Genomic DNA, 14,149 nt, shown 5'->3' with positions numbered 1-14,149 from the left:
TATATATATATATATATATATATATATATATATATATATATATATATATATCTTACTTCTCTTACTTATATAAATAAATAAATTTAAATATATATAAATATAATAATAAAATTAACAAGGCTAACTCGCTCGAGTTAACTCGGCTAACTCTGCTAAGCTGGGTGAGTTAACTCAGCCAAATTCGGCCTAGTCGGTCACCAACTTGGCCTAGTCGGCCGAGTTAGGCGCTAGGCGGACGCCTAGGGAGAAATTCGCCTCGGTCTAGGAGCGCCTAGCACCTAGGCGAGTGCCTAGGCGGCCTAGGCGGGGATTTTTGCAACAATGCTTCCAGTACGTGTCCACGCCCCCATACACGCGTGAAGGAAACGTGACCAGGCCAGTAAGGGCTATTTCGGAAATTTTGACTTCATGATGGCTATTTAAACCCTTCTCCTGCAATTTTAGAAGGGGCCCTAATTCTAGATCTGAAGTTTTTTTTTATTTTCTCCCCTTTGGGGGAAAACCCCCATTTCCCTTAGCTTAGATTGATTCATCAAAAGTAGATCTAGCTAGGTGGTTCAAGGTAAGATGTGATAGGATGAATAGCTATGAATGGTAACTCTTCTTTGCTCTAAATTAGTTTAATCTCGTTGTTATTTCTTTTCAATCTTTCATTGTTTTTCCTTGTGATTTCTTGTGATGTTTGCTTAGATTAGATAGGGGATTGGTGGCCCCGAGCTTGTAGTATGGTTGATTTGTTAAGTAATTTCCTTAAATTGTAAGCTTGATTAGTTTAGATTCAAATGCTTGTGTGGTTGATGTTTGATATGCTTTGTGCCTAAGTGTGGCCACATTAGGTAGCAAACCCTGTGAAAGTGAGTGTGTGCGTGATAGCGGGTTCTCACGAGTCCAACTCATCCACATCCCCGCCCTCTATCCGAAAGGATGAGGCCTGGGAGGAGTGGTAGACAAAGTGTTCGATATAATGCCCCAACCGACTAAGGATGTGGGAGTCCGAGTGTGACGCCACTCGGTGATGTGCCGTGAACTCCCTATTCGAATCCAAATCATGTTGTTTATAATTCCTTTAGTAGAGTCGACCATGAATGCTAGCTAAGAGCCCCAATCTCCATTTCCCCTTTCATAGCATATCTAGTTAACTTTAGAATTCTTTGATCAATGTCTCTTGAATCTTGGTCATTCACGCAACTCTTTTCCTTCCAACCTCCTAAATACCAACACGATACTCGACTCCAATCTGTCCTTCTTGAGAGACCGACACTCGTGGAGTCTTGACTCTTCGTTTTACCACCTATATTACACACCTCACCACTAAAACTTATAAACTTACACCTCCAAATTGTATTCTGGACACTATCAATAATTTCTTCATCTGCCATATTGATAAAAACAAATGTGAGAAAATCAGGATAGGGTCGTAGTAAGGAGATAGGCTGATCTGGAAATTTACGCCGGAAAGGGCCTCACGCGTCGGCGCATGTAACGGCGCCAGTCGGCTCGTAGTGGCGCGTGCAGCGGCGGTTTGGAATCGAACTTCAACGACGGAGGTCGCCTGAGCTTCCAGAATGACGTTGTATCTTCAAATTTGTGAAAAACTTATATTGGAAAGATGTGTTTGAATTTTTAAGTTCGGATGAACAGTAACACAATGTTCATACGAAAGAAGAAGAAGAAGAAGAAGAAAATCAATTTTGTGTGACTTTAGATAGTTTTGCCCCTAAGTGGTCTAGGTCAGTTGTATTCAGTTTTCCTAGGTGGTTGGCATGTAACTGCATCCCTTATATAAATACTCAGCTTAGGCAGTGTGTTTTGTTGTGAGAGGCGTGAGCTTGAGATTCCTGTTGTACTTTGCTTAAGTGATTGGCAATATAAAGGTTGGCTTCAGCTGTAACTTGTGTGTGCTTTGTCCCTTATTTTCCCAAACATTAGCCCCAAAAAAATGAGTGTTTAGATGGCTAACTGCCTTGTGTTTTAGGCAGATTTGGAGGTTTCGAATTTGGTTAAGTTAAGTGAAAATTCGACCCGTTCCAAGTATGCTAGCACTTAAATTTCGGTTCCTCGTCTTTGGACGAAAGCTTTACCTTCCCTTATGGTGCACTATGCTGGCACATGAACCTTGGCGGCACTGGCCTCCATTCCAGCTTGAGGTCCAGCAGAAAACGCCCTTTTAACGAGCTTGAGCTCAGACCAAAGGGTCTCATTGTCCTCTTTCAATGCAAATTGTAGCAAAATTGGGTTGGATCAAGCAGCTCCAACCCATTTCGCTAACTAGCAATGGCATAATGTCTTAAGTACTCCTCCAACAAGACATTCATCCGCTCAATCTGCCCATCCGTTTGATGATGTTTTGCCGTGGAAAATTTCAAGTCACTTCCCAGCAAATTGAACAATGACCACCACAATTTGCCCGTGAACCGAGAGTCCCGATCACTTACAATATCATATTCTGCCATACAGCTCTCTGGAGTGGCGACAAACACCCTATACTTAGAAAACCGATCAATAATCACAAAGATAGAACACAAACCATTCACCTTTGGGAAACCAAAGATGATATCTATGGAAACCGACTGCTACGATCTATTGGGAATAGGTAGAGGTTATAGCAAACCAATTTCCTTCTTCTTTTCCGCCTTGTCTTGTTAGCAAACCAAACAAGACCGCACATATGCCTCAATGTCTTAGTCCATCTTAGGCCAAACATAGCCACGACCCAACAAGACATGCATATGTGCCACTCCAGGATGACCAGCCCATAGGGGATCATGTATTTCCTTCAAGAGTTTGAGCCGCACCTCACCCGTTGGGACATACAACCGTTCTCATTTGCCAAAAAGAAATCTATTTTCAAGCAAGTACCTCCGAACCAAGCATGATTGGACTTGTTTCGAAGTTCTAACATATTGTGGATCATTTTTGCCCTACTCACAAATCATCTCAACCATACTGGTCTGGACAAAGGTTAAGGCAGCAACATACTCCTCAACAACCTTCTAACTAAGCACATCTGCCACGACATTATATCGATCGGGCCTATGCACCCAATCAAAGTCAAACTCATGAATGGATTCCAGCCATCTAACCTGCTTTGGGGACAATTTCTTCTAGGATTTAAAGTAAGTATTTGCTATGTTATCAGCCACAACAGTGAACCGAGTACCCAACAAGTAATGCATCCAAATTTCTAAGCAGTACACCACCACAGTCATTTCTTTATCATGCATAATGTACCTTAGCTCGCAATCCTTCAACTTTCGACTCTCAAAGGCAATTGGCTGGTAGTTTTGTACCAGTATGCCACCAATAGCATGGTTTGAGACATTGGTGTGCACCTCAAACGTCATAGAAAAATAGGCAGTCGCAAGACAGGCTCCATGGAAATAGCCCGCTTCAAGTCCTCAAAGGCACTTTGGCAAGCACCTAACCAAACCCAAACTTGTTTTTTCCTCGATAAATCTGTCAAAGTCCCAAAAAAGAACGCAACTGACCCACATTATAAGGAATTGACCAATCTAAAATGGCCTCTACCTTTCCCTTGTCCATTTTAATACTCTAATAGCGTATAACATGCCCAAGGAAAGTTATCTCAAGACTACAAAATTCTCACTTTTCCCTCTTTACATTCAACTCGTGTTTCCTAAAATTTTGGAACACTTTTTTAAGATGTACAACATGTTCTTCTAAGACCTCAAAATAAATCACAATGTCATTAAGGTATACTACCGCAAAAGGATTAGGGAACTCGTAGAGTACATCATTCATTAAATTGCAAAAGGTAGCAGGGACGTTGGTTAGTCCAAACGACATAACCAAGTACTCAAACGAGCCATACTGTGTGACCATTTTTGTCTTTGGTTCATATCCAGGATAAATGCTGACTTGCTAATACCCCGACCACAAGTCCAGCTTTGCAAAGAATCGAGCCCTCACCAACTTATCGAACAAGTCCTAAGCATTAGGAATGTGGTACTTGTTCTAAATGATTACCTTGTTCAGCGCCCTGTAATCCACACACATCCGCAGGGTTCCATCGTGCTTCCTTTAGAACAACACTAGAGCACTATAATAAGGGACTTTGGACGATCGTACCAGGCCAACCCACTGTCCAGCAATTCATTCAACTGGGAATGCAACTCAACCAACTCGGACGGGGACATTCTGTATGGGGCCTTAGTAGGGTGGGCCTTGCACCCGGCTCAAGTTCAATCTTATGATCCGTAGCCCGTCTAGGAAGAAGTTTCATAGGAAGTTTAGAGGGCATAACATCCTTGAATTCCTCAAGCACTTGCACTACCAACTCAGGAACGTCCTAGAGAACATCACCTTTAATCTCGAACATAACAGCAAGGTAAGTATCGTACCCGTGCTTTTAGTCATCACTAATCTTTATAGTCAAACACTGGGTTTTTAGTTTTTAGTTTTTTTTTTAATCAACGTTGTATCTTCATTAAAAAAAAATAATTAATTTAGTTTTTAAAAAGGATACGATGTTATCTTGATTAAAATAATTTTTTTTTTTAAAAAATAGTTCTATAAAAAATTTGTTTATCAAGTCATTAGCTCTTCCTTAGAAATAAATTATGTGATCTTCATGTAAAATATTCTTTTTACAAATTAATTACTTTCTGATCCCTAAATAAAGTAAGGTGATTGATTGAGTAGTTAATGATTATAAAGTATTGCAACATTTATCTTAAATCATATTAGAGATATGTAGTGCATGCTTTACAAATGGATGCTAAAAATTGTGTTGATACTCTTCAAATCCATTTTACTATTCAAGCACAAAGAGTAAATATCACTATTAGGATTTGAACCTATGATCTTTCATTTGGGTGAGTCACATATGTGTCATTGAGCTATAAACTACTTGACTCGGTCATAATATATTAAGTTCACAACAATTCACTGCCATTTCTAACCAACTGGATGGAGGAAATTTCACTGTTATGAGCTAGATGTATGTATTCATGAATGTAATAGCATTTCTTGGTCATAGGTAAGTTTATTTACTCCCAAGATTAAAAAGCCTAACTCTCATTCTCAAATTATATTTTCCATGATCATGTAGGACATTTTTCATTTGCGCTATCTGGGTGGTGTTAAACTTTCTAATCCCTTTTAATCTTTTTTTTTTTTTTTTGGTTCATGGATTCAATTCTTCTCTTTTAATGCTAAATTGCAGTATCCATTGGCAATGTTCATCGTACCATCTCACCAGGTTCCACTCGGTCTTTTGTAGTTCTATGCACGCTGCTGCAAAAGGATCTTTATTTGTAGTGTTTAATTGGTTGAGGTCCAATCTCCTTCACTGCTTTAAGCTTCAATGCCTTGGACTCTTACCTTAATTTTCTCCATCTTCATATATGGTGTGTAACAACACTCCAATTGTTTTGTGTGGGAATAAGAGGTGTATACCAAGTGAAAGCAAAGCAAGTCACATTACATAATCAAGTGAGTGAATCATAATTTTTATACTTGAATGGTCGGTCATGAGTTCAATTCTTACCCTCTGCAGACTTTTATCCTTGTATGAAATTTCATTAGTTACATGGTCTATGAATATTAATAAATGACTTTTACTATTGTTCACACCTAGTACTCTGATTTCTGAATCCATTAACAAGCAAGTGAAGCAACTCCAGCATGTAGACTAGCAACAATTACACATTGAACACAAACGCAAATGTGTTGAAATAAATGAGATAGCTGAATACTGCAACAGAAAACGTGAAATCGGTATATCAGCGACTTATTTCCCCCCCAAAAAGGATAAAGAATACTCGAGAGATTCTTCTCTCTATCTGGCTTTTTTCTAGCGGTCTACGCTATTCAATAGAAATTTTACAGGTCAAATTCATTCATCACGGAGTATTATTTTTTCATCCTTTCACATGGATACAAATTCGGAGAAAAAAACAGGTCCAAAGGCTCAATTGACAACATCCACAACCAGCTTCCTTGACTTGTAAACTGACCACCTTAACCGACGGTAATAACCTGCTTGGAGAAGTGCAAGTGATAGCACAAATATCCACTTGAAACCCATCTGCAAGTATTCAAATTGCAACAGGATTAGATAATATATTTGAGACGAGAAAGTCAATGTGGCATAAGATCAATAATCAATGTTAGTAATATTTTGAATCCAAACAATCAAAGAGACGAATCAAGGGAATAAGGCATATAGAAACTAGGGTTCCTGCACAAGTCAAATGGTATACATATACCCGTCATCTTCATTTTCCATCTAATTTCTTGGTCCCATTTTTCTGACACTACAGATATAAATGAACTTGACATAACTGGGAAGGCAGATTTGAATCCACCAGCCCCATGAGTTATGGTAACTAACAGCATATAAATAGTGTCAAACATCATGTTGATTAGAGAAAAATATAAAAGATTTAATGAGTCCAAAAATGGATATTTCTTAATCTCAGCCATAGATGAACACTATAGTTGATGCGCTAAATAGCGGTTTAGTAATTAGAATTGAGATGAAAGTTACCAATTTCTCATGTATTATACAATAAATGACATATAGAGAACAAGAATGGAAAAGGATTTTAAACAGATGATGTGAAGAGAAAGGGGGAGGTAACATTGTGACATACCAGCTTTCTCTCTTCCATTTCTGGCTCAGCAGCCCATGACAAAAATGTTACAACATCTTTTCCCATCTGTAAATTTGGCAAACTATGAGATGTGTAACTTGGCTAGACAAAAATATAAGATAGTGGAAAAGCAGACGAAAGATCTGCACCTGTGCTTCTGTTGCAGGAGTACCATCTTCGTACTCAACAGCACCATCATTTAACATTTTAGGCATAGCAATTGCGCCACCAGGGAAGTAAGGGTTATAGTGAAGCCCTTCTCGAATCTGTAGTGAGAGAGATTACATCAATCATAAATTTGACATTTTTTGTTCCCATTTGGTTGAGGCATTAAAATGAATTTGGAAGAATTATGTAAATTAATGTTTGTCCCTCAATCACTATATATTTTTCTGCATGCTATTTTCTCATTTAAAACAAAACTAAAAGCAGTTTGAGGAGCAAAATTACCGAGACACCAGCAGGAGGATCACGGTAGCCAGTTAGAAGAGCAAAAACATAATTCTGACCATTATGCCGGGCCTGTAACCCAGGTTTGGGAAAGAGTTATCAGATATTAGATGAATAACCATTTATCAAAATTGTTAAAAGTATTAAACGAAAGAGCATGCCTTTGTAATAAGACTTAGATCAGGTGGATAAGCTCCTCCATTAGCAAACCTTGCAGCAGCTTCATTTGCATAAGGCTGTGGAAACCGATCACTCAGCTTCCCAGGACGTGTGTACATCTCACCTTCATCATTAGGGCCATCGACCACTTCAATCTCGGCAGCCATTGCCTTGGTTTCTTCCTCAGTGTATGCCACACCAACAAGATCACGATAAGAAACTAGTGACATTGAGTGGCAAGATGCACACACTTCCTGGTAAACCTGATGGCCTCGACGAATTCTGTTTCACAAACTAAGTTAATGAAACTAGAAAAGGGTGCTACTTCTAACAGAGGTTATCTAAGCTAGACAACCAAAATGATGGCTAAACCTAAACTAATTGCGTCCTGTTCATGCCACTATACCTGTGTATGTCAAGACGCTGCAAAAATAAAAATATCACAATTTCTCACCCTTGCAATTATTATTATTACTTTTTTTTGTTAAACCTAATGAAGAAGTTCTAAACATAAACTCAATCTTAAGTTGACCCTAAATCCCAAATGACACTTTTCTCAAGAACATTCCAAAAACTTTGAGGCAGCCACATATCTACTTACGAAGAATGGTCATATGAACTGATGATGCCTTTGTGAGGCCAAGGATAGCTCGGACACTCTAAGCCATGCTCTGCCTCATCTGAGCAGGAAATTGTTGCACAACCAAGAAGCCCAGAGACTCCAGCACCGAAGAGAGCTAATGCTCCAAATGACTTTGTACCAGCAGATCCAAGCCCATCTTGGTCAATCTTTTGAAAAAAACAGAGCAAATAATATATGTATGATCCAATGCACAAAAGTAAATGGTTATTTGAATAGTCTATCCAGGAATTAAGTCAGTAGAAATATTAACCTATTGGATGAATAAATTTAAGGAAATTTTATAGCATAAGAACAAATTCAAATACTATGATGCAAATCATTGTGATCTTGGTTCTGTTGTGATGTGCAAAATGTAAACGTGTCTGACACAATGTTACAAACCTAGACATCCAGTTTATTTGAGGCTACAATTTTTATTTTTCCTTCTGAAATGCACCCATCCAGGCAATAACGTTTGTTCTCTATTGGCTATACTTATCTATTCAAGCTCATTTTCAGACTCTTATCTGTCAGTAAACAATTACATAGTGATTAAGACTTGGATGAGCATCTAGAACTTTGATAGTAACTTAAAAGCAAGTCTGTAAGATTTCACTGTAATTAGCACTTTGCATAAAAAGGCAAAAAGCAAAAGGGAACCATCACTTCCCTCTGCCCACCAAACTACAATGCATTCTCTTTTCCATGGTTAATGCATGAATATTAATTAAGTAAACCAAGACACAAAAAGAAACCATGAGGATAACAGAAGACCTTAAGGAAATACCTTAAGCGGGATGGTAGCTAATAGATTAAGTGATGATAAGAAAAGGTCTTGGTATCTGTTTCATTCAATGGAGCACAAGACACAGAAAAACCTAGAAGCTTGAAGCTCAAAATGGTGGATTGGTGGTTTTTAATTCAAAAGTTTACTTCCATGGCAGTGTTAAGTTAGTTCCCTATCTACCAGTACAAGCTTAATTGTCAATCTTCAAACCCCTATCCGACGGCATGCAAAGATGCTCTATTTTGTTACATTTTAAAGCATATAATGAAAGTCAAGTCAATAGTATCATGCTTAATATGAGGTCAGACAAAATCAATATGATGAACCTATCCGAGCTGCAAAAAATATTTGACATCATGTATTTCACACCTTCCAAAAAAACAATTAGGGATGTTTGAGGAATAACAATCAGTACCACTTTCAAGTTTCAACACTAGAATTAAGCAAGCAACTTGCTAGGTTTGAAACTGCAAGAACAGCTATAACTTTATATATTTGCTAAGAACCTACATAACGAAGATTAAGATCATTCAATTCAGAAAGTCCAAAATTATTTAGCTTTAAATGAATAACAGAGATTACATTCTTTAATATAGATGCCAAAGCCAATTCAGCAATAACTAGTAACTAAATTTGCTCCAGCTCACTCTCTAGGTTTCAAAAAATAATTGCATCTAATTTAATCAAAGATGTAATATATCCAATGAAATTCCACATTATAGAAATAAAAAAAGCACCAAAGACATACATACCACAGTTTCAGGGATCGCTTATTTGAGAGAAAAAAGAGCAAATCAATGCAGAAATTAAATGTCATCGAATATGCAAATACCTTGTAACTGGCTGCTTTTAGCGAATCATTGACGCCAGAGAGCTGCTTAGAATCATCTTTTCGGCGAGAAATTCTGGATAAAAACCGATTGATCTTCCCAAATCCTGATGTACAAAATTATTAAAATCAAAAGTTTCCAGTCATAAGCAGAAATGATTAGCCGGTCAAATAAGCAAAATACAAATTAAGATCGGAAGAAGCTAATGTAGAAATTTAAGTGAATACCGTCAGCTCCAATCCTGATCTTATTCCCCAAACCTGCACACATCAGAAGAATAACCTCATTTCGCTTCACACAAAAATCACAGGAAAAAAAAACATGCCAAAAGTCCAGATATACATATAACGCGTATAGAGAGAGAGAGAAAGTAGTGAAGTACTCATGATGCCAAGAGAGAGAGACGAATATCAGATACGGAGGAAGTGCTGCGTCGGGATGAGTATAGTGTGTGTTGGGAAGATTTGTCTTTGTACTGGAGATTGGAGATGATAGATAGGGCGGGCGTGTGGGGGGAATGAACCTCACAAATTTCCTTCAGAATGAACGGTTTAGGATTGATCGAGTCATCCGGCCCGACCTTAATTCGGGTTGCATAATCTGGGTCTCTCACAATTCGGGTACTTTTCATGCCCATCCACTAACTCCCGCGAACCCTTTTATAGCCCATTAAATTAAATAATAAGTTGGCCCAATGCGGTTGGGATCAATCATTATTGCATGGACTATGGTCCACACAGTGGACCATAAATAAAAAGTACATTTTTAATATACTACATTATTTTTGTACTGAAAGTACATTATTTTAGAGTACATTATTTTTGTATTGAAAGTATATTATTTTATAATACTATAAAATAATGTACCTTCAGTACAAAAATAATGTATCTTATATTCATGGTCCACACAGCTATGTCGACCATGGTCCACACAATAATTTGCGGGTTGGGATTCCTATTCTTGCGTATATGGGCTTTTAGTTTTTATACACCTAGAGTATTTCAAATGGGCTTTTTAGTTGACTGAATAGTATTGTATTCAGAGAATATCTTCTTTTTCTTTTTTTTTTTTTTGAATATTGAGAGAATATCTAAACAATTATTATTAGTCCACATAGTTATATGAATTATAAATAAAAATTACATTATTTATGTACATAAAGTACATTATTTGACTACTTGAAGTATATTATTTTGTATACTATCAGATAATACACATTCAGTACACAAATAATGTGATTTTAGTATATTAAAAATGTACCTTGTATTCAGGAAAAGTACATTATTTGAATGCTAAAATTATATTATTTTGTATAATGTATACATTTAGTACAAAAATAATGTACTTGTAGTATATTAAAAATATACTTTTTATGGTCTATACGTACAGCATTGTGTGGATCATGGTCCACATAATAATTTGACAAATCTAAAAGAGCAATGCTACAAATCCCGCCCTCTTCTATTTTCCCTAAAAAAAGTCCCCTTTTGAGGCGGCACCATCTTTTTAGTAGCTATATTTATTTTGTAATTAGTGTTGGGGTCAGTCAATTCATTGGCATCCAATATATGAAAGTCACATTATGAGAGGAAGTTTGGAGGGAAAATCACGAAGGGAAAAAAGCATTTTCCTATCTAAAATTGCCACTTGACTATATCATAAGTTTCAATTTAATTTTGAACTACTTGACTATATCATAAGTTTCAATTTAATTTTGAACTATCAATTCATCCGAAGTGATCCACTAAATTTGAATTTTTTACTTAATTTAGTACATTGAATGATTAAATTGAGTAAATTTTACATAATCGATGACGAAATTGAAAATTATGACAACGCCAATGAAACATTTTGGATATCAACTCTATTTTATTTTATACAAAGTTTAAAATTGACTAGGGTCTTAGTCAAGAACTTCTAATTTAATGTGTTGGAATTAAATTTTAGGTTTATGGGGTTGACGGTCATTTTCTGTTAAATATAAGAATTGACATTCGAAATTTATATATTTGCGCATGAAATTAACACTAGGAAGATAGATTGTGTGAAGAAAGGAATAAACTTGATAAGACTTTGAAAGTCAATGTCAAAATGTGGTGAAATTGCCACCGAACGAGTAGTGAATTGAAGTGGGATTGTGTTAAGAGACTAGTGGTCTTGAAAAATGCTCTCCTTTAAGTGTTATTTTCTTGGTACACATGATATGTTGGAGTTTATAGGTCAGGAACCTCTTGACGAATGGGTTTGTGTTAAGAGAGTTATGATGTAAAAACAATCAATTATTCTAAGGAGTCAATTGGTTTTTATAGTGCTACACGTAGAAACACATGCCAATAATCTTGCTGACGAGAGATACGCGACGTTTAGTTACGGGTCAATTAGATTGGCCATGTCATGAATCATCATTGAAAGGATAAAAGTTGATGGGATGTTTGAAAAAACATTTTACAAGTCTTATGTCCACTTAAGTGGGCTTAATATATATCTCGACCGCAAAGGTCGAGACACGCACTTACAAGATTAGCATAAAGTTAGGAATTACTTAGTACATTCAGTATTCGCTTTCAATCATAAAAGAAAAAGCTAGCAAATGAATACTCCATAATGATAATTAGTTGAAAATTTATGCACATAATATGGTATTCTTCTTGGGTGAATTGAGTTGTCATGGGTTGTCACTATCATTCCCATAATGTGCTAAGCTGTACCTTTGCATGCGAAACGAATGTTGTGTGTGTAGTGGTCTAGTCATTAGTCAAGCATATAAAAAGTGGGGAGGAATTACATGTAGCTGAAGAAGGGTTTATGAGTTTATCCAAAAGTGAAATGCATGCATGTTAATAATTGGAACAAAAGTATTGTGACAAAATAATTGGTGTGTTTTGACATTGAACAAAATGGCTTCACTTGAAGACACCCCACTACTTGATTCATCACAAAAGAATGCATATATATAAAGTCAATAATGAACGTTTTTTGAGATATTTTCAAAGTTATAGATAAATTCTACTCAATATAATATATTTTAATGGGTTACTTATTATGCACCAAAACTTTCGAAGGATATATAGTGTTTTTTTTATTGAATACAATTTTAGTTCCTCAATTGTTCCTTACTAATTTTTATTCCACAACTTTTTACCATTACAATATACACCCTTAATTCTGGATAAGTATTCGAGTTCGATTTGTATTATTACCCAAGTGGGTCTGCTTGTTGGTTTAAATGGATGAGTTCGAGAAAGGTAACAGTGAGCCAGAGAGTCTTGAGCTGATTATGGATAGTTGGAACTTGGAAATGCCCCAAAAGCCCCGTTCTCAAGCATTTAATGTGGTATTGATAGGAGTGAGGAGGGAGCACATGTCGTCTCTAGGCATGCCTGCCACGTGTTCCACATGCATTTGGTGGGCTCGACGACCGCATCGATTGGTCCGCGTGCCTTGAGATGCCTAACAGTCTCAAGATGATGTGATTGGTCACAATGTCACTTCGTGATTATTGTTCCTGGGCGCAAAAAGGCTATCGACTCGAGAGGTCGGGTTGAGGCCCCCAAGTTAGGCCTGACCTGAGGTCGGGTTTTGTTACAACATACATAATTAGCCATCGATTCATGCCTTAGCTTGGGTCAGGTTGTTGTGAAGAATAGGGTCGGTCCGGATCGGATGTCGTTCCTTGTGGACCAAGAGGTATGTGCCGACTAGATGTATGGCTATACACCCGGGGTATATTCCCTATCAAAAGCTATTAAATTTTATTAAAAGTTTATTTAGTACATGGATATTTTAGTACTTTTTAATGTTTCTTCTTTAATTATAATCATTTTTAGTCTCGATATTTTATTATAAAATTAAAAATTTTTTTTTAAAAAAAAAACATGATTTCAATATGGTCATGTATGGAAAATAGGGACAATGAGCCACAATTGGAAAAGGAAAATTTAGGAAAGAATGTTTTCAAATCTCTATTTTGCAAATGAAATACCAAAACCAACAATGTCATAAAAAACAAAGATAATAAAATTTTAAAATATCTATGTACTAAGTAAAATTTTAATAGAGTTTAATAGTTTTGTTGTTCTATGGGCTAAAAATGTACTCCCTCTGTCCCGTTTTACCTGTTCTATTTACTATTCATTAGTCAAACCAACTATTTCTTCATTGAAACTTTTTTTTTTCTATGAAACTCCCAGAAACTCGTTTGAAAACAATGCATCTTCCAAACTCGTAAAAACTTGAGCAAGAATGTTTTCGTGTTGTTTTCTAATAAACAGATATTTAAAAAAAAATATCAATGACGGATTTAATTAACCCAAGTGGTCTGAATTATTAAACCTAATAAAATAAGGAAAGTATAAACGGCTAATAGTGCGATAGAAAATACAAGGAATGTGTGTCATGGAGACAATATTTGTATTAAAATATTGTGTAATGGCTTTTACAAGAGTAAGTTACGACAAAGAAGATAGGAATGTCTTAATGAGACAATAAGGAAGCCTTTTATACATGTTAAACTCCATAACCGCCTCCCTAAAAAGGGGAGTTAGTTGCAACTGCCTCCCTAAAAAGGAGGAGTTGAATTGGTTGTAACAAACTTGGATCGCGCTTGGTTGAGCACCCCCTCGGTCGAGCAGCCCCCGAGCACCCTCTCGGCACACCAGCCGAGCACCGCCTCGGCCCCCCAAGC

The 14,149-nt window shown here is 36.8% G+C and overlaps 1 protein-coding gene across 1 annotated transcript; it reads right to left on the bottom strand.

Moving 5' to 3' along the window:
• Positions 1-5,649: 5,649 nt before the first annotated feature.
• LOC116010529 (cytochrome c1-2, heme protein, mitochondrial-like) lies at positions 5,650-10,000 on the bottom strand. Its single transcript, XM_031249979.1, has 9 exons — positions 9,848-10,000; positions 9,693-9,725; positions 9,468-9,571; positions 7,828-8,015; positions 7,229-7,508; positions 7,068-7,139; positions 6,767-6,883; positions 6,618-6,683; positions 5,650-6,049 (listed from the first exon to the last, which is right to left on the bottom strand). The coding sequence occupies exons 1-9, from the start codon at positions 9,849-9,851 to the stop codon at positions 5,933-5,935; spliced, it is 981 nt and encodes a 326-aa protein (XP_031105839.1). The 5' UTR covers positions 9,852-10,000; the 3' UTR covers positions 5,650-5,932.
• Positions 10,001-14,149: the final 4,149 nt, after the last annotated feature.

Source organism: Ipomoea triloba, chromosome 2 (assembly GCF_003576645.1).
Source record: "Ipomoea triloba cultivar NCNSP0323 chromosome 2, ASM357664v1".
NCBI lineage: Eukaryota > Viridiplantae > Streptophyta > Magnoliopsida > Solanales > Convolvulaceae > Ipomoea > Ipomoea triloba.
The sequence above is the reverse complement of the archived record's forward strand: the minus strand, read 5'-3'. Positions and strand labels throughout refer to the sequence as shown.